Source organism: Cyprinus carpio, chromosome A19 (assembly GCF_018340385.1).
Source record: "Cyprinus carpio isolate SPL01 chromosome A19, ASM1834038v1, whole genome shotgun sequence".
In the NCBI taxonomy this organism is placed as follows: Eukaryota; Metazoa; Chordata; class Actinopteri; order Cypriniformes; family Cyprinidae; genus Cyprinus; species Cyprinus carpio.
The window spans coordinates 4,060,153-4,080,682 of record NC_056590.1 but is presented as its reverse complement, the minus strand read 5'-3'; the positions used below and the strand labels follow the sequence as shown (position 1 = coordinate 4,080,682).

The 20,530-nt window shown below is 36.7% G+C and overlaps 1 protein-coding gene across 1 annotated transcript in view; it reads right to left on the bottom strand.

Annotated features, from left to right (window-relative positions):
• LOC109102866 (maltase-glucoamylase, intestinal-like) overlaps window positions 1-20,530 on the bottom strand; it is a 51,284-nt gene that overhangs the window by 16,709 nt on the left and 14,045 nt on the right. The window contains exons 11-29 of the mRNA XM_042776106.1: window positions 18,283-18,414; window positions 18,060-18,176; window positions 17,377-17,490; window positions 17,139-17,223; window positions 16,936-17,053; window positions 16,483-16,654; window positions 14,656-14,772; window positions 13,544-13,698; window positions 13,378-13,462; window positions 12,860-12,916; window positions 9,572-9,696; window positions 9,336-9,424; window positions 6,652-6,701; window positions 4,843-5,016; window positions 4,146-4,295; window positions 3,837-4,040; window positions 2,854-3,008; window positions 2,511-2,679; window positions 2,290-2,386 (exon numbers count right to left, since the gene is read on the bottom strand). Of these exons, the coding sequence (XP_042632040.1) occupies window positions 2,290-2,386; window positions 2,511-2,679; window positions 2,854-3,008; window positions 3,837-4,040; window positions 4,146-4,295; window positions 4,843-5,016; window positions 6,652-6,701; window positions 9,336-9,424; window positions 9,572-9,696; window positions 12,860-12,916; window positions 13,378-13,462; window positions 13,544-13,698; window positions 14,656-14,772; window positions 16,483-16,654; window positions 16,936-17,053; window positions 17,139-17,223; window positions 17,377-17,490; window positions 18,060-18,176; window positions 18,283-18,414 (2,365 nt within the window). The remainder of the gene's footprint in view (window positions 1-2,289; window positions 2,387-2,510; window positions 2,680-2,853; window positions 3,009-3,836; window positions 4,041-4,145; window positions 4,296-4,842; window positions 5,017-6,651; window positions 6,702-9,335; window positions 9,425-9,571; window positions 9,697-12,859; window positions 12,917-13,377; window positions 13,463-13,543; window positions 13,699-14,655; window positions 14,773-16,482; window positions 16,655-16,935; window positions 17,054-17,138; window positions 17,224-17,376; window positions 17,491-18,059; window positions 18,177-18,282; window positions 18,415-20,530) is intronic.

Sequence of the window (20,530 nt, the reverse complement as noted above, 5' to 3'; positions counted from 1 at the left end):
ACAATTTATTAGGGTTACAGGTTACAATTCATCCCTAAATCCAAATATCAATATGTGCAATAGTTTTTTATACATAAAATAGTTTTTCAAATATAAAACATGTAATTTACTAATATAAACAAATATGCTCAAATAGCAATTTTAACATATGAATGAATTATTTTTGTATTTTATTGCATTTTCTGCTAAAATTATAATTTCCACAACTTAGGTATCATTACCACAACAGGTATTTATTTTGTTGATTTAATAAATGGAAAAACAGTATTTTGATTTTAAATGCATGTGAATAATATATATTATGTTCTTTCGGGTTTAACCACATCATTTTGAAAATATGTCAGATTTCAATAATATATAAAGAATATAAAATATAAAAATCATTAGATCAATTGTAATTGCCATTGTCGTAATGACAGAAAAAAAAAGTCAAAATCAAATAAAAATGTTAATTTTAAAATATGTATTATTTCATAGTTTCAAGTAATTGTACAGGACTGTTAATATTCAACTTTTTAAAATGTGAAAATGTATTAGCTTTCATAATGGTAATTTTTCCAGGCTGTTGCGGTAATGAGATTTTGAGCCCTGTTTTAAGAAATTATAAATAAAAAAAGTAAAATTGTTTGTAGATGTTCACAGACACCTCAGACCTTGCTACTGGTGCTTAAAAAAGCAATTTGTTGATGGAAACCTTTAAAAATGTTCATGTTTTAAAGTTTGGAAACCAAGATTTAAAGATATAGTTCACCCAAAAATGAAAATTATTCACCCTCAGGGCTTCTCTCCAGACCTTACTATCGCGAGACTACAGTCTTCTTTCCAGATCTTACGTTGCACCTTTCGTTACGCATACGTCTTACGCTCGAACGCCTTGTTGTGAACACACCTGCTTGAGCGACCAGAAGCTGGACATAAGTTTAAAGAAGCAATATTTTTCTCACACTAACGCATCGTTTCACTTCAGAAGGTCTTTATTAACACCCCGGAGCCGTGTGGAGTAGTTTTACGATTGTTGGATACTTTTGTTTTTTCGGATTCAGAAACAGGGGCACCGTTCACTGCAATTATACAGACTGGAACAGACAGGATAGTTAATTAAATGGCGAATTCAGCAGGCAAAACACCATCATCACTAGAAGTCTGGAATTTTCCCAATGTACTCACCTCCGATTCAATCAAGTCGTTAACTTGAACACATGAATTCACCGCATTGATCATAAGTGCCTGATTCGGAGGTAGCATTGCTTCATTATTTATATGGACTCTATGAGTTATAAGACAGACTTATACTCACACTAGGCAATCTGAACCGTGCCAGAGCACGTTTGACCCCCAAAGCCCGGTTTATTTGACTAGTGTGATCGCTCCATGCTGTGCTCGGGTATGGTTCATTTAGCCTTCCCTGGCCCGGTTGGAAGAGGTGGGCCAGAGCACGGTACAGTTGGGTTTGAGTGCGGTACGCATGTAGCGTGAGCGCTAACCACACCGGAGCACGGAACAGCAACTATTCTGTGTGCTCTACTGTCATAATCGCGCTCTGGGCTCTGTTTGCCCAGAACAGAACCATACTGTCAAGATTCAGCCTTCTGATTCTCCTTTGAATCAGACTAATTTCTAAAATGTATATTCAATTATTGAACCTTAATTATATCTGCAATACATTTATGTTGTTCTGTTCTGTTTACCCTGGGGGATTATTGCTACTCTCACTGCTCTTATCTATGCTAGGCTGCATGGAAGCGCAGAGAGTTATTGCCCAGAACAGAACCATACCACCAATCCAAACTGTATGCTAATTGTCAGCCATCTTTGATGATAGTGGTCCTGACAGAACTCATTTATTTTTATTTTTTTACAATATGGCAATGAGAATTGGGGGTAGAAGAGCTTAATTTGTTATGGACATAATTGTGCAATGCAAAATTTCTTAAAAGGCTTTCTACCTATACAAAATATAATTTATTATTTCTCAAAAGCACATTTGTATGCACATGTACAAATTTAGTGTAATAAAATGTTAACCTTCTTCCTAAATTATATGGACAATATTACACAAAACTGTAGAAAATAATTATAATGAATCATATTTTAACTAAATCATGTTCTTTTTATAACTGATAAGTAATTGGCCTGTAATATATTCATTTTGAAAGTGTCTTTGCTTTTGTCCATTAACAAGCTGCCAACTAGACCAGCAAACCATCTAAGGCTGGTTTTAGCTTGGTCTTATTCTCCAAAAAAGACCACTTAGCACCAGTTGGGCGAGTGAGTGTGTGGTTTGCTCACCCATGGCATTGCTGTTGAGCAGGAGGACGCCGTGAGCATTTTTTGATTTCTCCAGACCCATGTAGAAGGGATGGAGTCCATAACTGTTCAGCTTATACTATAGATGGGGAGAAACGGATTTGAGTTTGTGATGCAATTTCAGTTGTCCAGATATTGTAATGTGCAGATGGCAAATCACACAGGAAGGCTTATAAAACATCACCAGTGGTTGTGCCACTCACCCCTGGAGGCTGGTCTTTGGCAAACAGGCCGTATTTGTGATAGCTGAGATCATGGTTGTAGCTGGGGTGCTCTGTTTCACCAAAACCATAGACATAGTTTGAGGGGAGGAGTGTGGAGATCTCAAGGAGCTGATCGGAGAATGTGAACCCTGGCACAGCAGAGTCCCATCTAGAGAAAATAATAAGTTTCAACAAAACATCGAGAACAATTCTGACTTCCTTTCATTAGTTTGAGGCTATTATTGCTTTTATAGATTTAAAACTGTGGTAAATATAGTAAAAATGAAACTATATGGACTTTATGTTATTAATGTTACCAGAGTAATTCAGCTGTATTACTCACATGATTTCTTCTGTGTCCTTTCTGATGACTTGGATCCCAAAAGGCTTGTTCTTGATCTGAACCGTGTACAGTCTGTTGTTTTCCTCTGTCTCTGGCATGGCGGGTAGGTCGAGGGGAATGGGGACCTCGTACCGTGCATTGCTTGGGTCAAAGATCTATATGAAGAAGAATATAGTGAAGATAGTTCACCCAAAAATGAAAATTACCTCATGATTTACTCACCCTCAAGCCATCCTAAATGAACAAATGTAAATGACTTTCTTCTTTCAGATGAACACAATGTGAGTTATTTTAAAAATTATCCTGGCTCTTCCAGTCTTTATAATGGGAGTGAATGGGGGATGAGATTTTGAAGCTCAAAAAAGTCCATCCATGGATCATAAAACGACTCCACATGGCTCTGGGGGTTTACTAAAGGCCTTCTGAAGCAAATTGATGGGTTTGTGTAAGAAAGTTATCCTTTTTAAAACTTTATAAAGCAAAACATCCAGCTTTTGTTTATAGTTTAAAATAAGGCTATTTTTCTTAAAAATAAAAAAACCCATAGATTTGCGCCAGAAGACCTTTAGTAACCCCCTGGAGCCTTGTGGAGCAGTTTTATGATGGATTGATGGATGATGGATGCACTTTTTTGATCTTCAAAATCTCAAACCCCATTCATTGCCATTATGAAGCTTGGAAGAGCCAGGATAAATTTTATTATAACTCTGTGTTCGTCTGAAAGAAGAAAGTCATTTACATCTAGGATGGGTTGCGGGTGAGTAAATCATGGGGTAATTTTCATTTTTGGGTGAGCTATCCCTTTAAGTCCTAATTCTTAAAAACAGGATGGCGCTATTGACACCTAGGTTATGGACACATTAACAAAGTATACCTTAAATGCAACATAAGTTGCTTTGGATACAAACTTTGCTTTATTTAAACTGTATATTTAGTCATTGTCTTTGTCGTTATCCTACATTTTGAAATTTTGAAAATCAAACCTTCCAACGCAGGCTTTTGCCACTCAGATATGTGATTTCCACACGGAGCTTGCTGATGTCTCGAGATTGAGAACGTTGACTTGGGAAAGCCGTATTGCGCTCTATATCTACAGTGATGCCACTCGCCGTCTCAACTACTTTGCCGGTGATGTAGCCATGGGTGTCAGGGTAATAACACCAGGGCTCGTTGGGAACATTTGAAGGCTATTAAAGACAATAAAAACACTTTGAACAGATGTGTTAAATCATATTATAACAGTAACAGGAAATACCACAGTCTTCAGATATTGAACATCTTCTCTCTCTGACCTTCCAGATGCAGCCACGGGCTTCACATTTGGCCTGATCAGAACCCGCTTCAGGATGACAGTCGAAGTGCCTAGAGTTTCTGTATTTGTCCTGCCAGTTGACTGTGTAGTCCTTCCCCAGTTCCAGCTCCAGGTTTCTCAGGTACAAAACCTAGCAGATCACAGAAACCCAATGATATACAGGTAGATCATGCAAAAGACAGCAGTATGCGAGTCGGAATCCTCTCCTCTAGTTTAAAGATGTGAATAACAAAAACGTCAAATATTGTTGTGTTTCATTAAGTCTTTGCATTAGTGCATATTAAAAAATTAAAGCAGCTGACATTAAAGGTATAGTTCACCCAAAATTTGGTCATCCAAGATGTAGGTGGATACCAGAGGACCACATTTTCAGCTAAAAATCTTTTTTACTGCTCTACTGAAGAAAAAAAAGTTACCTACATCTTGGATGACCTGAGGGTCAATTAAAAGCAAACTTAAATTTTTGGGTGAACTATCCCTTTAATGTGTCATGTGTAGTTTAAGTAGTCCAATGTATGCCCTTTATCACAGCCTATGTGTGTGCTTTTGAAAGCCCTGACAAATCCACTCAACTGGAATGACAGGGCCTCTCCTGGTGCCCTATTTACTTTATAATCTGTAAAATTGAAGAAAACAATTTCACATTGACTTTGGTGGTGGATGAAAAACTCATTTACCTTCCTGGTAGAATTGTAGTTAACCTGGGACGCAGTCAGAGCATTAGTAGTGGTGCCGTCTGACACAAGCACAGAGACTGGAGCTCCGGTCACTCCCATTACGGTGATGTTCTCAAACTTCAAGTTGTTTGGATCTGTGTAGCCATTGTGGGTGACATGCATTGTCAAGACATCCTGATCCAGGAGAAAAAGATCAGATATTACCACAGATTTTTGTAATAGATGGCGTTAAAAATGACTTGAATGTTTTTTTTTGGACATACAATGTAATGCCATCTAAAAACAAATAAACAGAAATGTGACATTAGGACAGTGGTTCTCAATTCCAGTCATACATCGCTAACTCAATTAGCTGGATTTGATTGTTGATGATTTGGCATGATCTTGGATTATTTGGTTCTTCGAAGCTCATCCCAGAGTTGCTGTCATAGCAACAGGTCCGTAAGCTTAAACCTGCTCTGGAGCAGGTTTATTTAATGTAAACAGGATTAGATTGCATCTTTTTAATCAGAATTGATACTCAAAATATGTCCGCTGCCACCGCTACTTTATTACAAGTGTATCTAACTGATCCAAGGAACAATAATTTAAAGTAATAATCATTTAAAAATTAATTTAAGGATAATATAATAATGTTGTGTAGTGTTTAATACTATAGACAGCCAGTTTTACTCATTGAAATATTTATTCGTCATAAAATAATTACTTCATAACTGTATTAGAGTCTTATACACACTATACAGATAATGTAAAGTTGTGCATTTGAGTACTGACAGATATTATGGGAGTGGCTTGATGGAGCACAGGAGAAGCAGATAACATGATCTTGACCCTTAAGAAACTTTAACTGATGCTGTCACGTAACAAATCTGTTCAAATATAAAATTAAATGAATTGCTAATTATTATATTGAAATATAAAATGTAAAGCCTGTACAAATATTAGAAATCATGAATATAAATAATTGGGAATCTTGTAAAAAAAATAAAATAAAAACAGTGCACATTTCATTTATCTATTATAACATTTATGTAGTTTTGTTCACTTGGCTGTTTCCTTATAAAAGTCCAGAAATTTGTCAAGTGTCTTTTTTAATTATATGATGTTATTACGTTGCTGTCTTGCTGCCAGCCAATTGCTGCACTGCTGATTGTGGTTTCAAGTATCGATACATAACCCCTTCTAAACCAACTCATAAACGTGCAATTATCTCAGATAACTCAATCCAGCCATACTTATCAACAACAGGTGCGTTTGAAGAACCGAATTGACCAGATCCTGAATAGCGTGGTGATATCATCTTGGATGTGTAATTTCAACTCGGATGTAATAAGCGACGTACGAAGAACGGGCCCCTGCTCTGCACATTTAGAATGTTTCTCTTATTGCATCAGACATTTGTTCTATTCGAACGTAAGTGCCCTGCGAAGTGGACATCACAGGATATTCCGCCATGACTCCAGTTCGAAGTGAACGTATGTTCCATTCAAAGTGCACTGAAGTGTGCGAGACGTGAATTTAAAATGTATTTATTTACAGAGGTATATGATGTCACACTTGTCTGTGTGTGAAGATGTTGCGCAGCGCAAATCATTGAATGAATGTTCCGACGTGAAGTAAACTTCAACAGATTTACCCTGCTCAGGGAGTAGGGAGCAATGAACACTGTGTAGGGACCATGTCAATGGGAACACAGTTCATGCACGGAGCTCACTTCTAACGAGCTGATTATTGTTAGAAGTTGTGAAATATGCAGAGCTGGGGGTAGCAAGGACTGGAGTTGAGAACAACTGCATTAGGATGACGTACATTAGCCACGGAAAACTGGTAATGAATGTAGGAGCCAGATGAAACAGTATCTAAGAAAAAGAGAAAGATAAGTTATGAGAAAATAGTCAACTTTGTGTGAGTCAAACAAGTTTAATTAGTTTTTTGTTGCTGTTGTTTTAAAGAAACATTGGCTTGAAAAAGCCTTGCCTGAAAGTTTGAAACAAATTTGAAAAGCTTAAAGGTTGAACTGAAATGTTGAAATTGAATTTTGGAACAGGGAGCTCATGTTTCTAGCATGACTTATCACATTCTTAACATGTTTTAGCATATGCTAGCATGAAATAGCATTTTGCAAGCATGTTTTAGCATGTTGCTAACATGAATTAAAATCTTGTTAGCATGATTTGACACTGCTACCATGTTTCAACACACAAATTAACATGTTGCTAACATGATTTCCCTTCAAACATGTCCATGTTGGGCCCATGCTGGCTTTTTGCGGGCACAGTGGGCTAGGGCCAGCCTACACCAAACCTAAACAGGCCCAGTGTGGGCTTGCCCTGGCGAGGCCCACAGCTTTGGGCTCACCGCAGGCTCTCTGGGAGCAGCCTACACTATGGGACTGTCCACATTAATCCAGTGATGGCCAAGTGTGGGCCAGCCAGTTTGGGCCCAGAACAACTTTTGTATCCTTTGGGCCCATGCAGGTTTTGTGTAGGCAGCCCTGTAATGCAACTAGGAGAAAACAAACAACATTGACTGGCCATTCTTTAGCCACTCAATTGATCGATCTTTGGCTCAAACCAAAAGAGACCTTTTCAGAACCTGTTGTTTCATATAGGTCAGGGATCCTCAAATCTGGCTCGCAAACAGCCACTTTCCTGCAGCGTTTAGTTCTAATCTTAATCACACACACTTGAGCATGTCTTCAGGATCATTACAAAATCACAGAAGGGCGAGTTTGATCAAAGGTGGAGCTAAACTCACGAGCCACATTTGAGGTGTAACAGACTTGAGCCTGTTAATGATAATTTGTGGGCAGTTTTCTTCCTTACCACTAGGGGTGCTATGGTGTTTAAGGTTTCCTTAAGTAAAGCCATGTGGTAGAGAGAGTTAACAATAGCAAGCAGCAGTAGCCGTCATGGCTCACCTGCTAAACACCTTGTGCTGTGTCCTGGTTGGGAATTGTGCCATTTCAAGCCCAGCCTAAAGGAGTTTTTTTTTTCTTTTTCATTCTATGTAATTGTACATTGTTTTTTTGCAGAGATGTATGTATGTATGTGTATGTGTGTGTGTTTTTTTTGGATTTGTTTTGATTGTTTATGAGTGTTTATTTGTGTGAATTTGTGTGGATTTTTTATTGGTGTTTTTTGGTGATGTTGGTACATTTTGGTTATGTTTAAATATGGATTTTTGATGTGAGACCATAGTCTGGACTATTTTTGATTGCTCCTGGTTAGGAAGAGTCTGGTGTTTGAGAGCTGTGGTGTGTTTTCATTACAAGAGGTTGGATTATTAATTTACTATCAACCAACTTCAGCTGTAAACAGTGTTTGGACATTGATGTACTACAGATGAGACTTTCACACACATCACCTTTCACATGACGAAGTCCTACAATCTTACATTGCTTTCTTTTATTTTTATTTTTGTACTTGTACTTGTGTATTTGCATTTTTGACTATGTAGCTACATTAACAATGAATTGAATGTTTTCTGTTTTGTATTTAATAAATCCATTGATTTGAAATCCCTTTGACTACTGTAGGTTTTTGACAATATAGATATTAGTTATGTGGAGACTGCATCAGTTTCAGATGTGTATAACTGTTTTTCCCAAAGACTTGAGTTATAGTGTCTGAAAAGTATGTAAAGTAAAACAGGTGTATTGTTGTAGATCAGGGGTGCTTCCTGTTCCTGGAGATCTACCTTCCTACAGAGTTCAGCTCCAACCCTGATTAAACACAGTTGAACCAACTGATTAGGATCTGAAGGAGCACTTGATGATTACAGATGGGTGTGTTTGATAAGGGGTGGAACTGAACTCTGTAGGAAGGTAGATCTCCAGGACCAGGTTTGGCACCCCTGTTGTAGAGTAATAGTGGACCTAGTGAAGGCTTCTTGGGGGCTAAGTGAGGGCTGCCCGTGCAGGGCCAGTACTAAGGGGCAAATATTGGGTCAAAGTTTTGCCAATGATCAAAATCTCAGAGGCCCTTCACTGGCAGCCCGCTGGGGGCCCTTAGGCTAGCCCATAAAGTGCCAATGCAGTCTTGTTTGCAGGGTTAGTATGATTTAACATGTTACCATGATTTAAAACCCTGCTAGCATTATATAGCATGCTGCTATCATGAATTAAGGTTGCTAGCATGATTACTATAAATTAGCACGTTTCTAGATTGAATTAGTGTGATGTTAGCGCATTTTAACATGCTGTAAATTAGAATGTTAACAATGAAAAGTTAACATTAATAAAGATGAAAAAGTACTGTAAGAAATGAATTGCTCATTAAGTCAGTCAAAACAATAACTATTGTTAACTAATGGAACCTCAATGTAAAATGTTACCACATTTAGTTCTGACAAAAAAATAACTACAAAAGTAGAACAGTAGTAGAAAATCTGAAATTCTGACATTCTTGCTATTGAGTCCTGTATAAGGTAAATTTTTGTTTCTGATGGTGAAGTGAACAACTTTAAATTAATAGCAAGTTCCTCCAAAATACCTCGAGACTCTCCATCATCCCAAAATAGCTCTCCTGATGCAGCATTGTTGTCATCGAGAGCGATGATCAGTCTCATGGGATGACGTCGGCTGAGGGGACACAAATGTACAGAAACTCAAGAGCAGACACAAAACAGATCCTTTGAAGTTGGGATTCTTGTTTGTGGCCCCTTTTTAAGCATTAAAGATTATGTGTTTTAGGGGAAATCTACAGGTAGCCCTGTTTCCCATCATTACCTGTATGTAGTGGTGATGTCTGGCCTTTGTGCGGGCAGAATGGCTCCGCCTCTCAGGTGTAAACCAAGTTTATCAGCAGGCAGGTTCAAGTTAACTTTTTCTTTGCGATCGGTAATCCTTTCCTCCTGTAAAACAAACCAAAAATTGCATTGTCACACACACACACACATATAGTCATGTCCGCAAAAGTGAATCCATATACACAGAATATGCATATAAAAGATACACATATACACAGTAAAGTGTCTACTTTTAAGGTTTTGATTAAGTTCGGGAGAATAGTATATCAAAATGTGGGTGAAATAACATTTCATTGTCATACAGTGTAACACTTATGTTTATGAAAAATGTAAACAACATACTTATTTTGACATGTATGCATTAAAATATAAAATGAATAAGTGAGCATACTAAAATTAATTGTATTTTAAATGATTAAAATGTCTTCCTGTCAAATGGGCATAACCTAGGATAGTGTTTAAATTAAAAAATGTGAAATTACAAGTAATTACTATTTGGGGTAAATGTAATTAGTCTTTTTATGTGTCATAAATAGATTTTTGTTGTAAATATGTCTGACAAGATTGCTACACTAAATGACATTTTAGTGGGTGTCTTCTGGAAATAAGGGTAAAAATGTCAATTTATTTAAACAGGACACATTCTAATGTTTTGAAAAAGTCAAGTCAAGTCACCTTTATGAGGCACTGTATAATTTCGCTCCCATTATTTAGGCCTAATTAAAACAAGAAACGAATAAATTAAACCTGCACGATTTAACTAAATCATTGAAACTCTAAAGAATGGATGGATTAATAAAACTTCTTCACGTATAAACTCAAGTTCTCTCATTATAATCAACGAAATGTACACGATGTAAATAACAGCTTCATTAATTGACAACTTCAGTGATTTTAAATGGAGTCTTCTTTACTTGCTTTAATATAATTTGAGTAAAGTAAAAAAAAAAAAAAAAAAATAAATAAATAAATTGCAGCTGCATTAAATGCAGGTTTGTATAATATTCCGTAAAATATCAGTGCAAGAATTTCCGCGGCGCGCGTGATGCTGAGTGCGTGTGCAGCATTTATTCTTACTTGTCTAAATATTTTATCTTCATTACAAATCTTGTTCGGTTTTATTTTGGAAAATTGCATGTAAAAAAATTATTTACCGTTGCTCGCGCCGCATGGCTCGGTGAACGACTGCTGTTTCCAATGAATATGTGCACGTGAGGCACCATCGCAATCAAAGTCACAATTCACAATTTTTGGTCACACAGTAAAGGCATAATTAAAAAATGCAAAGTGTTAGCAGTTTGAAAAATCAAGAATAATAACAGAGTTAATATGAATTATTTTTAAATGCTTGACCGTTCTCATTTCGCTCTGCAAATGGGACCTGAAGATTTTTATTTTTTTTTAACCAAGAATGAACCGAAATGAAAACATTTAGCTTTTAGTCCGTGTATATATATATATATATATATATATATATTTTAACCAAGAATGAACCGAAATTATATATATATATATGTATGTATATGTACACATATATATATATATATATATATATATATATATATATATATATATATATATATATATATATATATATATATACACAGTACAGACCAAAAATTTGGAAACATTACTACCGGGGTGAATACCATGAAAGAAGTATATTCTGTTAGTGATGTCTGCATTTATTTTTTATTAAATACAGAAAAAAAACAGTAATATTGTGAAATATTATTACAACTTAAAATAATAGTTTTCTATCTGAATATACTTTAAAAAAAATAATTTATTCCTGTGATGCAAAGCTGTAATTTTCAGCATCATTACTCCAGCCTTCAGTGTCACATGTAACATCCAGTCTATCACATGATCATTTAGAAATCATTCTAATATTCTGATTTATTATGAGTGTTGGAAACAGTTCTGCTGTCTAATATATTTGATGAATAAAAGGTCAAAAAGAACTGCATTTATTCAAAAAAAAAAAAAAAAAAATTCTAATAATATATCTTCTAATAATATATTTTCTTTACTATCACTTTTTATCATTTTAACACATCCTTGCTGAATAAAAGTATTGATTTTATTTAAAAAAAACAAAGAAAAAAAAAATTACTGACCCCAAATTACTGACCAGTAGTATGTATTGTTATTACAAAATATTTATATTTTAAAAACATAGCTTCTTTTTTTTTTTTTTTTACTTTTTATTCATCAAAGTATCCTAAAAAAGTATCACATGTTCTGAAAAAATATTATGCAGCAGAACTGTTTCCAACTTTGATAATGAATCATCATATTAGAATGATTTCTAAAGGATCATGTGATAATGATCCTAAAAATTCAGCTTTGCATCACAGAAATAAATGATAATTTAAAGTATAATAAATTTAAAAACAATTATTTTAAATTGTAATAATATATCACAATATTAATTTTTTTTTTCTGTATTTTTTAATCAAATAAATGCAGGCTTGATGAGCAGAAGAAACTTCTTTCAAAAACATTAAAAATAGTAATGTTTCCAAACTTTTGGTCTGTACTGTATATATATATATATATATATATATATATATATATATATATATATGCCTATATATGTAATGACTGTTTAATAACAATAGCATGCATAAAAGCCTTTGTGTGAAGGTCTTTCTTTAAATTTTTGATGAGTAGACTGTAGCCTAAGACTATCCTATGTTTTAATGGCTTTTAAGCCGCCTTGCGGTAGTTTCACAAATGATTTTAACACGCGACTGACTTGCAGTTAACGCCACGGCCCTGTTGTGGCGGTGCTCGCGGCGGTATTACCCATTTTGGTTGTCTACCTACTGTATATATTGCTGTCAAATGATTAATCGCATCCAAAATAAAAGTTTTTGTTCACATAATATATGTATGTGTGTACTGTGTATATTTATTATGTATATATAAATACAAACACATGCTTTCATATACTTAAGAAAAATATTATGTTTATATAATAAATTTATATATAACTTACATTACATTAATTTAAATATATACATGTAAATATTTTCAAAATATATACTGTATGTGTGTGCTTTTATATATTCATAAATATACTGTACACAGCACACATATATTATGTAAACAAGAACTTTTATTTTGGATGTGATTAATCGCGAGATATATATATATATATATATATATATATATATATATATATATATATATATATATATATATATACACACACACATAACATTCTGCCATTATTTACTGTGGTTCGCGAGGATGGTCTTACCTTCTCAAAGTCATACCAGATGGCATCTGGAATGTAGGCCTCCACATTTTCAACACCCTGAAACAAACAAACTGGAAAATGAGCTAAACATAATGATAAACATTATTTTGATAGTTTAGTAATGAGGGTTATTCATTAAACTAACAGGTAGACCATCACGGGTGGTCATTTTTCAGAAAGATATGGTCCTCGTGTCATGGATTTCAAGAGTCAGAAAGAGAGAATATGAGCGAGATATTGGAAAGAAAGAAGCCAACAGAAAGAGAATCAGCAAATGTTTGTGTATTCCCTAAATTATAGGGATTATTTTTGTTGGTCCCCATAAGGAAATGAGCTTATAAATCATAAAAAAGGTATCTTTTTTTAAAAATGTAAAATGCAGAAAGTTTTCTGTGATGGGTAGGTTTAGTGGTAGGGTTAGTGTAGGGGGATAGAATATACAGTTTGTACAGTGTAAAAACAATATGTGCCCATAAAACATGGAAACCCAACAAGTGTGTGTGTGTGTGTTCACTCACAGGATCCAACACAGGTGTGATGAGAAGATGTGCTCCCCACAAGAACTGGCTGTGCACTCCCCAGGTTTCACTGTCGGAATAGAACCTGCAGAGCGGGAAACTATTCTTATAAAGCAGTTGAGGCTGAAACTGTTACACTGCTGTTTGGAAATATTCACAAACTCACTCGTGCATCATGGGACGTAATACAGTCTCTCCATTGACATGGGCCTTGTAGAAGAGAGTGTAGAGGTACGGCAAGAGGGTGTATCGGATGTTCAGGTAATGCTTGGAGGTTTTCACCAAGAGAGAGTCGGCGCCATATGATGCAGGATCCTGGTCCTGTTAGAAAGGCACATAAAACTAGTCAGGAAGAAATACTGATAATATGTTCATCATGGTGGAGACAGCCATGGAATGATTGCTCTCTGACTAAAAGGTCAAATCGTACCAATAATTTCACCAATAATATAATTTTCCATTCATCCTCATTTGCCTTCTCAAACCCTCACTGCGGAGGTCTGATTGCTCCTCTAACGCCAATCTTACAATAATGATTTGAGAAATAAACCTTCTACAAATAGCATTCAAAGAGAGAAGACACGTTTGTAACACACAGCCCAGGAAGATGCTTCATACACTTCAAGACTGTTTGGTTATGGGTGTTTAAATTCACCATAAAATAATAAAAATTAAAAATTCTTATTTTTTAATGGAAGACTGTAGTGTTTATTATAAATAATTTATCTATGCACTTCATTATTATTTTTTTTAATTAATGTGCCCTAGTAATCTTTAATCAAAAACATTAACCTCCCCTCCCCCTCAGAGCGACTCCTCTTCTCTTCCGGTCACGGGCTATAAGGGCTAGTGACGTGAGGGCTAAACGCTAGGGGAAAAACTGAAGCTGATGCTTCACTTTATAGAATGCAATGCATTGACCAGTGCTGACGCAAGCCATGGGGGACTACACTACCCTTAAAAATTGAAAGGATATTACCACAATTTTACTCTTAGGACATCGCATAACTATTTTTTTTATGAATATGACTTAACCTGATGGAGGATGCACTCAGTCATTCAGGCAGTCTGTCTCTCTCTCGTGCACGAGCACGCTTTTAGGTATGTTTTGTACCATTGATTGTCCTCGTCGTCATCTTCATCAATAAATAAAACAAAATCAAGTCCCGTCCTCTCATTTCAGATGCTGTTTCACTCGGATAGATGTCACAGTAGAGAAAAAAATACAATTGCTACTTCCGTTTCATGCCGACTTTAAGGAATAGCACAAGCACAGACCTTGTACCCTTGCGCGTTGTGGTTACGGCTGAAGGGGTAGAACGCGCCGACTTGCATCCAACGTCTGCAAAGCTCCTCCGGCGAGTCATCGAAGAATCCACAGATGTCTGCACCAATCTGCAGAACAACATCATGAGATTCAGATTCTCTCCAGAGGAGGGGAAAAAAAAATCACTCTTTATTATCTCAAATGATTCTCCAAAATCTAGACAATTAAACAGAGATCAAATGGGGATTTCAGACTTTTATATATGGAAAAAGACACCAGTAATCTGACAAATGTCTCCATAGAGCATCAAAATAGATCAAAATTGTGCAAACTGTGCAAAAAGTGTGCAATTAAAAACATCAAATATGAAGTCAGACCAAACTGCCTGATTTGTGATTTTACTTTTCATAAGCAATTCATACATTTTTACAAGGTGGTAAATTCGTTTTATACATAGGCACCAATATGAAACAAAGATGGACCAGTAATTTCCTTTAAATTTAAAAGGTGATCTGTATTATTTTGTCAGTCAGTTGTGGAAGTCTGGTGTTAGTTTGAGCACACGCATGTAATGAATGAGTGAAAGTGAACGCGTGTCCAAAGTTAAAGGAATCTGCTTGCGAGTGCAAACGGAGACATTTCTGCTTGCACATTACATTGATGCGCTCTTGACATGTATCATTAAAATAACCATAGAGTCCCAGCAGTAAAAGATTGACTGGCCCTAAGTAAAACTGCATTAAATCTCTGCGTTTTGTTGGCAATCGGCGCATATAATGTAAACAACACAAATTATTATTCTTTAGCTTGGGTTAAACTTATTAATTTTACTTGGCTGGAACAGCAGCTATGCTAATTATGTCTCTATTTGTTTCTCTGTTTCTGCTGGGATTTACATCCCGTGGTAACTAGGATGTACACAAGCTCCAGTCTGGATCCAGAACACCTGAGAAGAGATGATGCCAGCCCCTCAGAGGACCTCAGATGATGCTAACCCAGAGACAACATTCACAATAGTGTTAATCGTCTGTTTGATTACATCTTTAATTGATTTTTCCGTACATTTCTGCTGTATGCACATAAACTGACAGTCATCACTGATAAGCTACTACTAAATATTGTAGAAACTTAATTTTCTGTAAAGTTGCTTTGCAATGATTTGTATCGTAAAAAGTGCTATACAAATAAACTTGAATTGAAATGTATAGTGAATTAAAAGTTATCCAGGGATGATGTGTTTGTGTATTTTGTGTGTTTTTAAATACATTTTTTAAGTGTCTGTGAGATCTTGTGTCACTGTGAAATCGTTCCTGCCATAGACCACTCAAAACAAGTAGACGCATCTGCCATCTTGCAACAGTGTTCTTGACATCACTCGATCAATGACAATTTGAAGATGCCACAATACTGCACATGCATATAACTAGTGTTGCAGATGCACAGTAGTCAACTTTCATTTGAGGGTTTGCAGACCATTGCAATATGGCAGACGTCTTACGTATAACGGCTCATAGAAACAGTTGCTAACGAGGCATCTACCTACACATATCTAGGCTTCCTATGGTTAACGTGTGTGGTCTTATGGTCTGGTCAAATCATTTAGTGTGTGTGTGCGCAGAGGATTATAAGACTAAAAACCAGTTAAAACTGTCATTATGTCTGACAGGTGAGTCCATTAAGTCCAAATGCCCATCAAGTTTCTCATTGGAACTCGATCATAACTAAAATCTTTCTCCAAATGCCTCTCAGTGGGACTGTTGAGTTATGAAGAAAAGCTGGTGTCTACCATCCATTACCCATGTTGCAAAAGACATTTAATTTGGAGTCAAACCACTTACATAAGGGACTCCAAAGAGGTTAAACTCCAGCATGCCAGGTATCGCCCACTTAATGTCATTCCAGTTAGCGGCATTGTCACCCAACCAGTGCCCAGCGTACTTGCCCACCCCGGGGAAGGAGGAACGGGTAAAAACCATGGAACGGTTTGTCTTAAACACTTCTCTTGATGCCCTGGAAGCAGAAACATAATATTAGAGCAATGGGGAGCGCTGGCACCACAATAAAATGACATCCAGGACGGTGTTGGAAAGACACAAGAGAGGACTAAGAAAGCATAGTTAAGCCGATTGAGAGAAGGGTGTTGAGGAACAAATGATATGGCTATCCACTTGTAAATACAACATTGTTGTAATGTCAATTTGTTTGTATCATTCTGACAAGATTCGAAAGCAGCATCAGTCAATCACAAAAGAGATTATTTGCATTCAGAGTGTGGAAAAACCAACACGTACTTCTCAGTGGCCAGGACCATTGAGTACCCATAGAGACTGTGGACATCATAGTGGTTCCCCCATTTGTGTTTAGCATCCATACATAAGGTCTTACTGTACAACAGGTTATCAAGGATACCTATAGAGTCGAATGGAAATTAAGAGGATGGATGTTTATGCATATACTATGAATAAATCCAGCTGTATATGCATTTCAGACTCACGTGGAGTGAATGGAGGATAGTTGACTTTGTTCTCAGCACAGCCTTTGCTGCTTCCCTGTACGAAATTGGCCACCTCATTCATGTCCTTAGGAGGAAAAAGTTTTAAAGCTTTTGTGGTGTATATTGTACTCTAGATGAGATGTTTATTGAGCTAATACATATTGATGAAGTGACATATGTAGTATTGATTTGGAAGATCGGTTCAAAATGATCAGGCTCATCTCTGCGGGTCACTCACAATCCAGAGAGCATCATGCTTGACTTCTTTGTGGAAACGTGAAATTTCGTCAACCCACCAATCAACGCAAGCCTGGTTAGTGTAGTCAGGAAACACAGTTTCCCCTGGCCAGACCTGTGACATGTGAGAGTTGTGTTTTACAATAAGTCTTTTGTTACTAGATCAGACCCTGTTCACACTGTGTATTTCAACCAGTGAGGACAATGCAATACAATTTTCTGTGTCCACATCAGTGTAAAAAAAAACAATTACTAAAACCAAACATCATGGAAATCATTCAAGTTCAGTTATTTTTGTGAAGACGAACCACCAGTTCACAATCCCAAACCCTACTGACAATCAACCATTGTAATGCCACGGTCACCGTGATTTTGCCAAGTAAGACATGTTCCTGGATCAACATCTTTTGATGATCCTGGATCAACATTATTGTCCAAAAATATAGATTTAGCCCAATCCCTACCCCTAAACCTAACCCTACCCATAATTTATTCCTAAAATCAGTGGGAAATGATAACTGATTAACAAGGACGTAGAAGCACCTAACACTGATTGTAAGCCTAAAACAGATATTTCCTGAAAAGTTATATCTCTATTCTGATTGGTTGATTGGAGCATGTTGTACTTGTTGAAATCACGCCCACCATAATGCCACAGTCATGAATATCTTTGGAGGATCTTACCTCTCCTATTAGAGGTGTGTTCCCGTCTGGTTCAGTGACCCAAACTTTAGCTGCATGTCCCCGCTCAAGTGCTTCATAAGGTCCATTTAGCCTTTTACCTGTGGACACAGCAGGATCCTACCAGGAAGAAAATGTTTTGAGGTGCTCATGGGGTTGAAATGTAGGACTTAAAACTTGCCAACCCATAAAACTGTCCACTTCAACATGAAAATCAAAGGCTCACCAATATGACGATGTATTTCTGCCCTTTCTCATGCATGTAGTCAGCAAACTGAGGCAACTCCTTAAATTTCTCCATATCATAGGTGAAGATCTTTTTGTCCTCCATGTAGTCGATATCAGTGTACTGGACATCCTGGAACACAAAATAATTATGATTCAGCTGAAAGTCTATCCTTTTCTCATTGAATATCATGTTTCACGTCAACGTTTAATTATGGAAGTTACACTTTTCTACACGCTAGTCTAACCATTCTGATTCAAACCACCCACTGCAAGCGGGACTCGAACCTGGGCCCATCTGCATGGGAGTTGGGTGCTCTAACAAGGAGGCTAAAGACAGCAGTCTCTAGCATCAATTGCTAGAGTGCCTCTTGAGATCAGGGGAATGAGGTTTAAACACAGCTCTTACCGGCCTACATTCGTTACACTAGTATCATGCTAATTCATGCTATCAGTATGCTAGCAACATATTAAATCATGTTAGCAAAGTGAAAACATACTAACAGCATGCCAGTTGATGCTAAATCATGTTAGCAATGTGCAAAATTATGCTATCAACATGCTAATGCTACATTCACGCCAACAAATAATTTCCATATTCTCGAGATGACAACACTTGATGTTATATTCAGAACTGTCCATGTCCTTGGACTAGGAATTATGTGTTTCTATGGCACCACTATCAACGCCATCTGCAAGGGTCAGGTGGTATAAGGACCACATGGTTTCAGAAAACAGCCAGCTTACAGACTTTAATCTACTAGAACGTAAATACTTTTTATGTGCCAGAATCTCATGGTTACAGTAATTACGACATATGAAATACATCTTAAATCTATCCATGCTATCATTATTATCTTATGCTATCAACATGTTAAATCATGCTATTGGCATGCTAATTCATACGAGCAAAATATTAAATTGTGTTAACAATATGGTAAAACATGCTAGCAACATGTTAATTCATGTTACAATATGCTAAAACAATAAATCCTGTTAACAGTGCTAAATCAACATTGTGCTAAAACATGCCGGCAGCCATATCACCCTGTAGCCCAAGACTGGTTACCTACTGAAGCTAAGCAGGGTTGAGCTGGTCAGTACCTGGATGGGAGACCTCCTTCGAAAACTAGGTTGCTGCTGGAAGAGGTGCAGTGAGGCCAGCAGGGGGTGCTCACCCTGTGGTCTGTGTGGGTCCTAGCACCCCAGTGTACTGATGGAGACACTATACTGTCAAAAAGCACCGTCCTTCGGATGAGATGTTAAACCGAGGTCCTGACTCGATGTGGTCATTAAAAATCCCAGGATGTCTTTCGAAAAGAGTAGAGGTGTGACCTCAGCATCCTGGCCAAATTCACCCATTGGCCTCTGACCACCATGGCCTCCTAACAGTCCCCATATCTACTGATTGGCTTCATCACTCTGTCTCCTCTCCACCAGTAAGCTGGTGTGTGGTGGGAATTCTGGCGCAATATGGCTGCCGAGGCATCATCCAGGTGGATGAGATACCCCCTGACAATGTAAAGCACTTTGAGTGCTTAGAAAAGCGCTATATAAATGTAAGGAATTATTATAATTATTATGCTAGCAGCATGCTAATTTATGCTAGCAATGTGACAAAACATGTTAGCAATGCATTAATTCATGTCAGCAATGTGCTAAAAATGATAGGAAGGTGCTAAAACATGCAAGCAATATGCTAATTAATGCTGGCAAAGTGTTAAATCATGCTAGAAATATGATAAAACATGTTAACAGTGTGTGCTAAAACATGGTAATTCCTGCTAGCAAAGTCAAGTCACCTTTATTTATAAAGCGCTTTTTACAATACAGAGTGTTTCAAAGTAGCTTTACAGTGGTATCAGAAAATGTTGCATTCTTTAATGCTAGTAATGTGAAAAAACATGCTAGCAATGTGTTAAAACATGCTAATTCATGCTAGCAACAGTTTTTTTTTTAAACTTATTAAACTTTCAAATCTTCATACGTCTTTGTCAAGCTAACATCAAAGTTTGTCTACAAAGTTTTTGATCTAGTTTTTAGGTTGTTAATGTTTATGTTTCTCTCTATCTGCACCATTACATTGAAATCAGACCCGTCAGCCTCTTTTGCATCCATTCTGATTCTAAAATTGATTAACTGTTGTCCGTTTCGATTTTTCTGAAAGCTTGACTTCCATCAACCATTAGCAAATGGTGAGATTCTTCTACCAGTAGCCAATTTTTTTAAAGGGGTCTTATGATGCGATT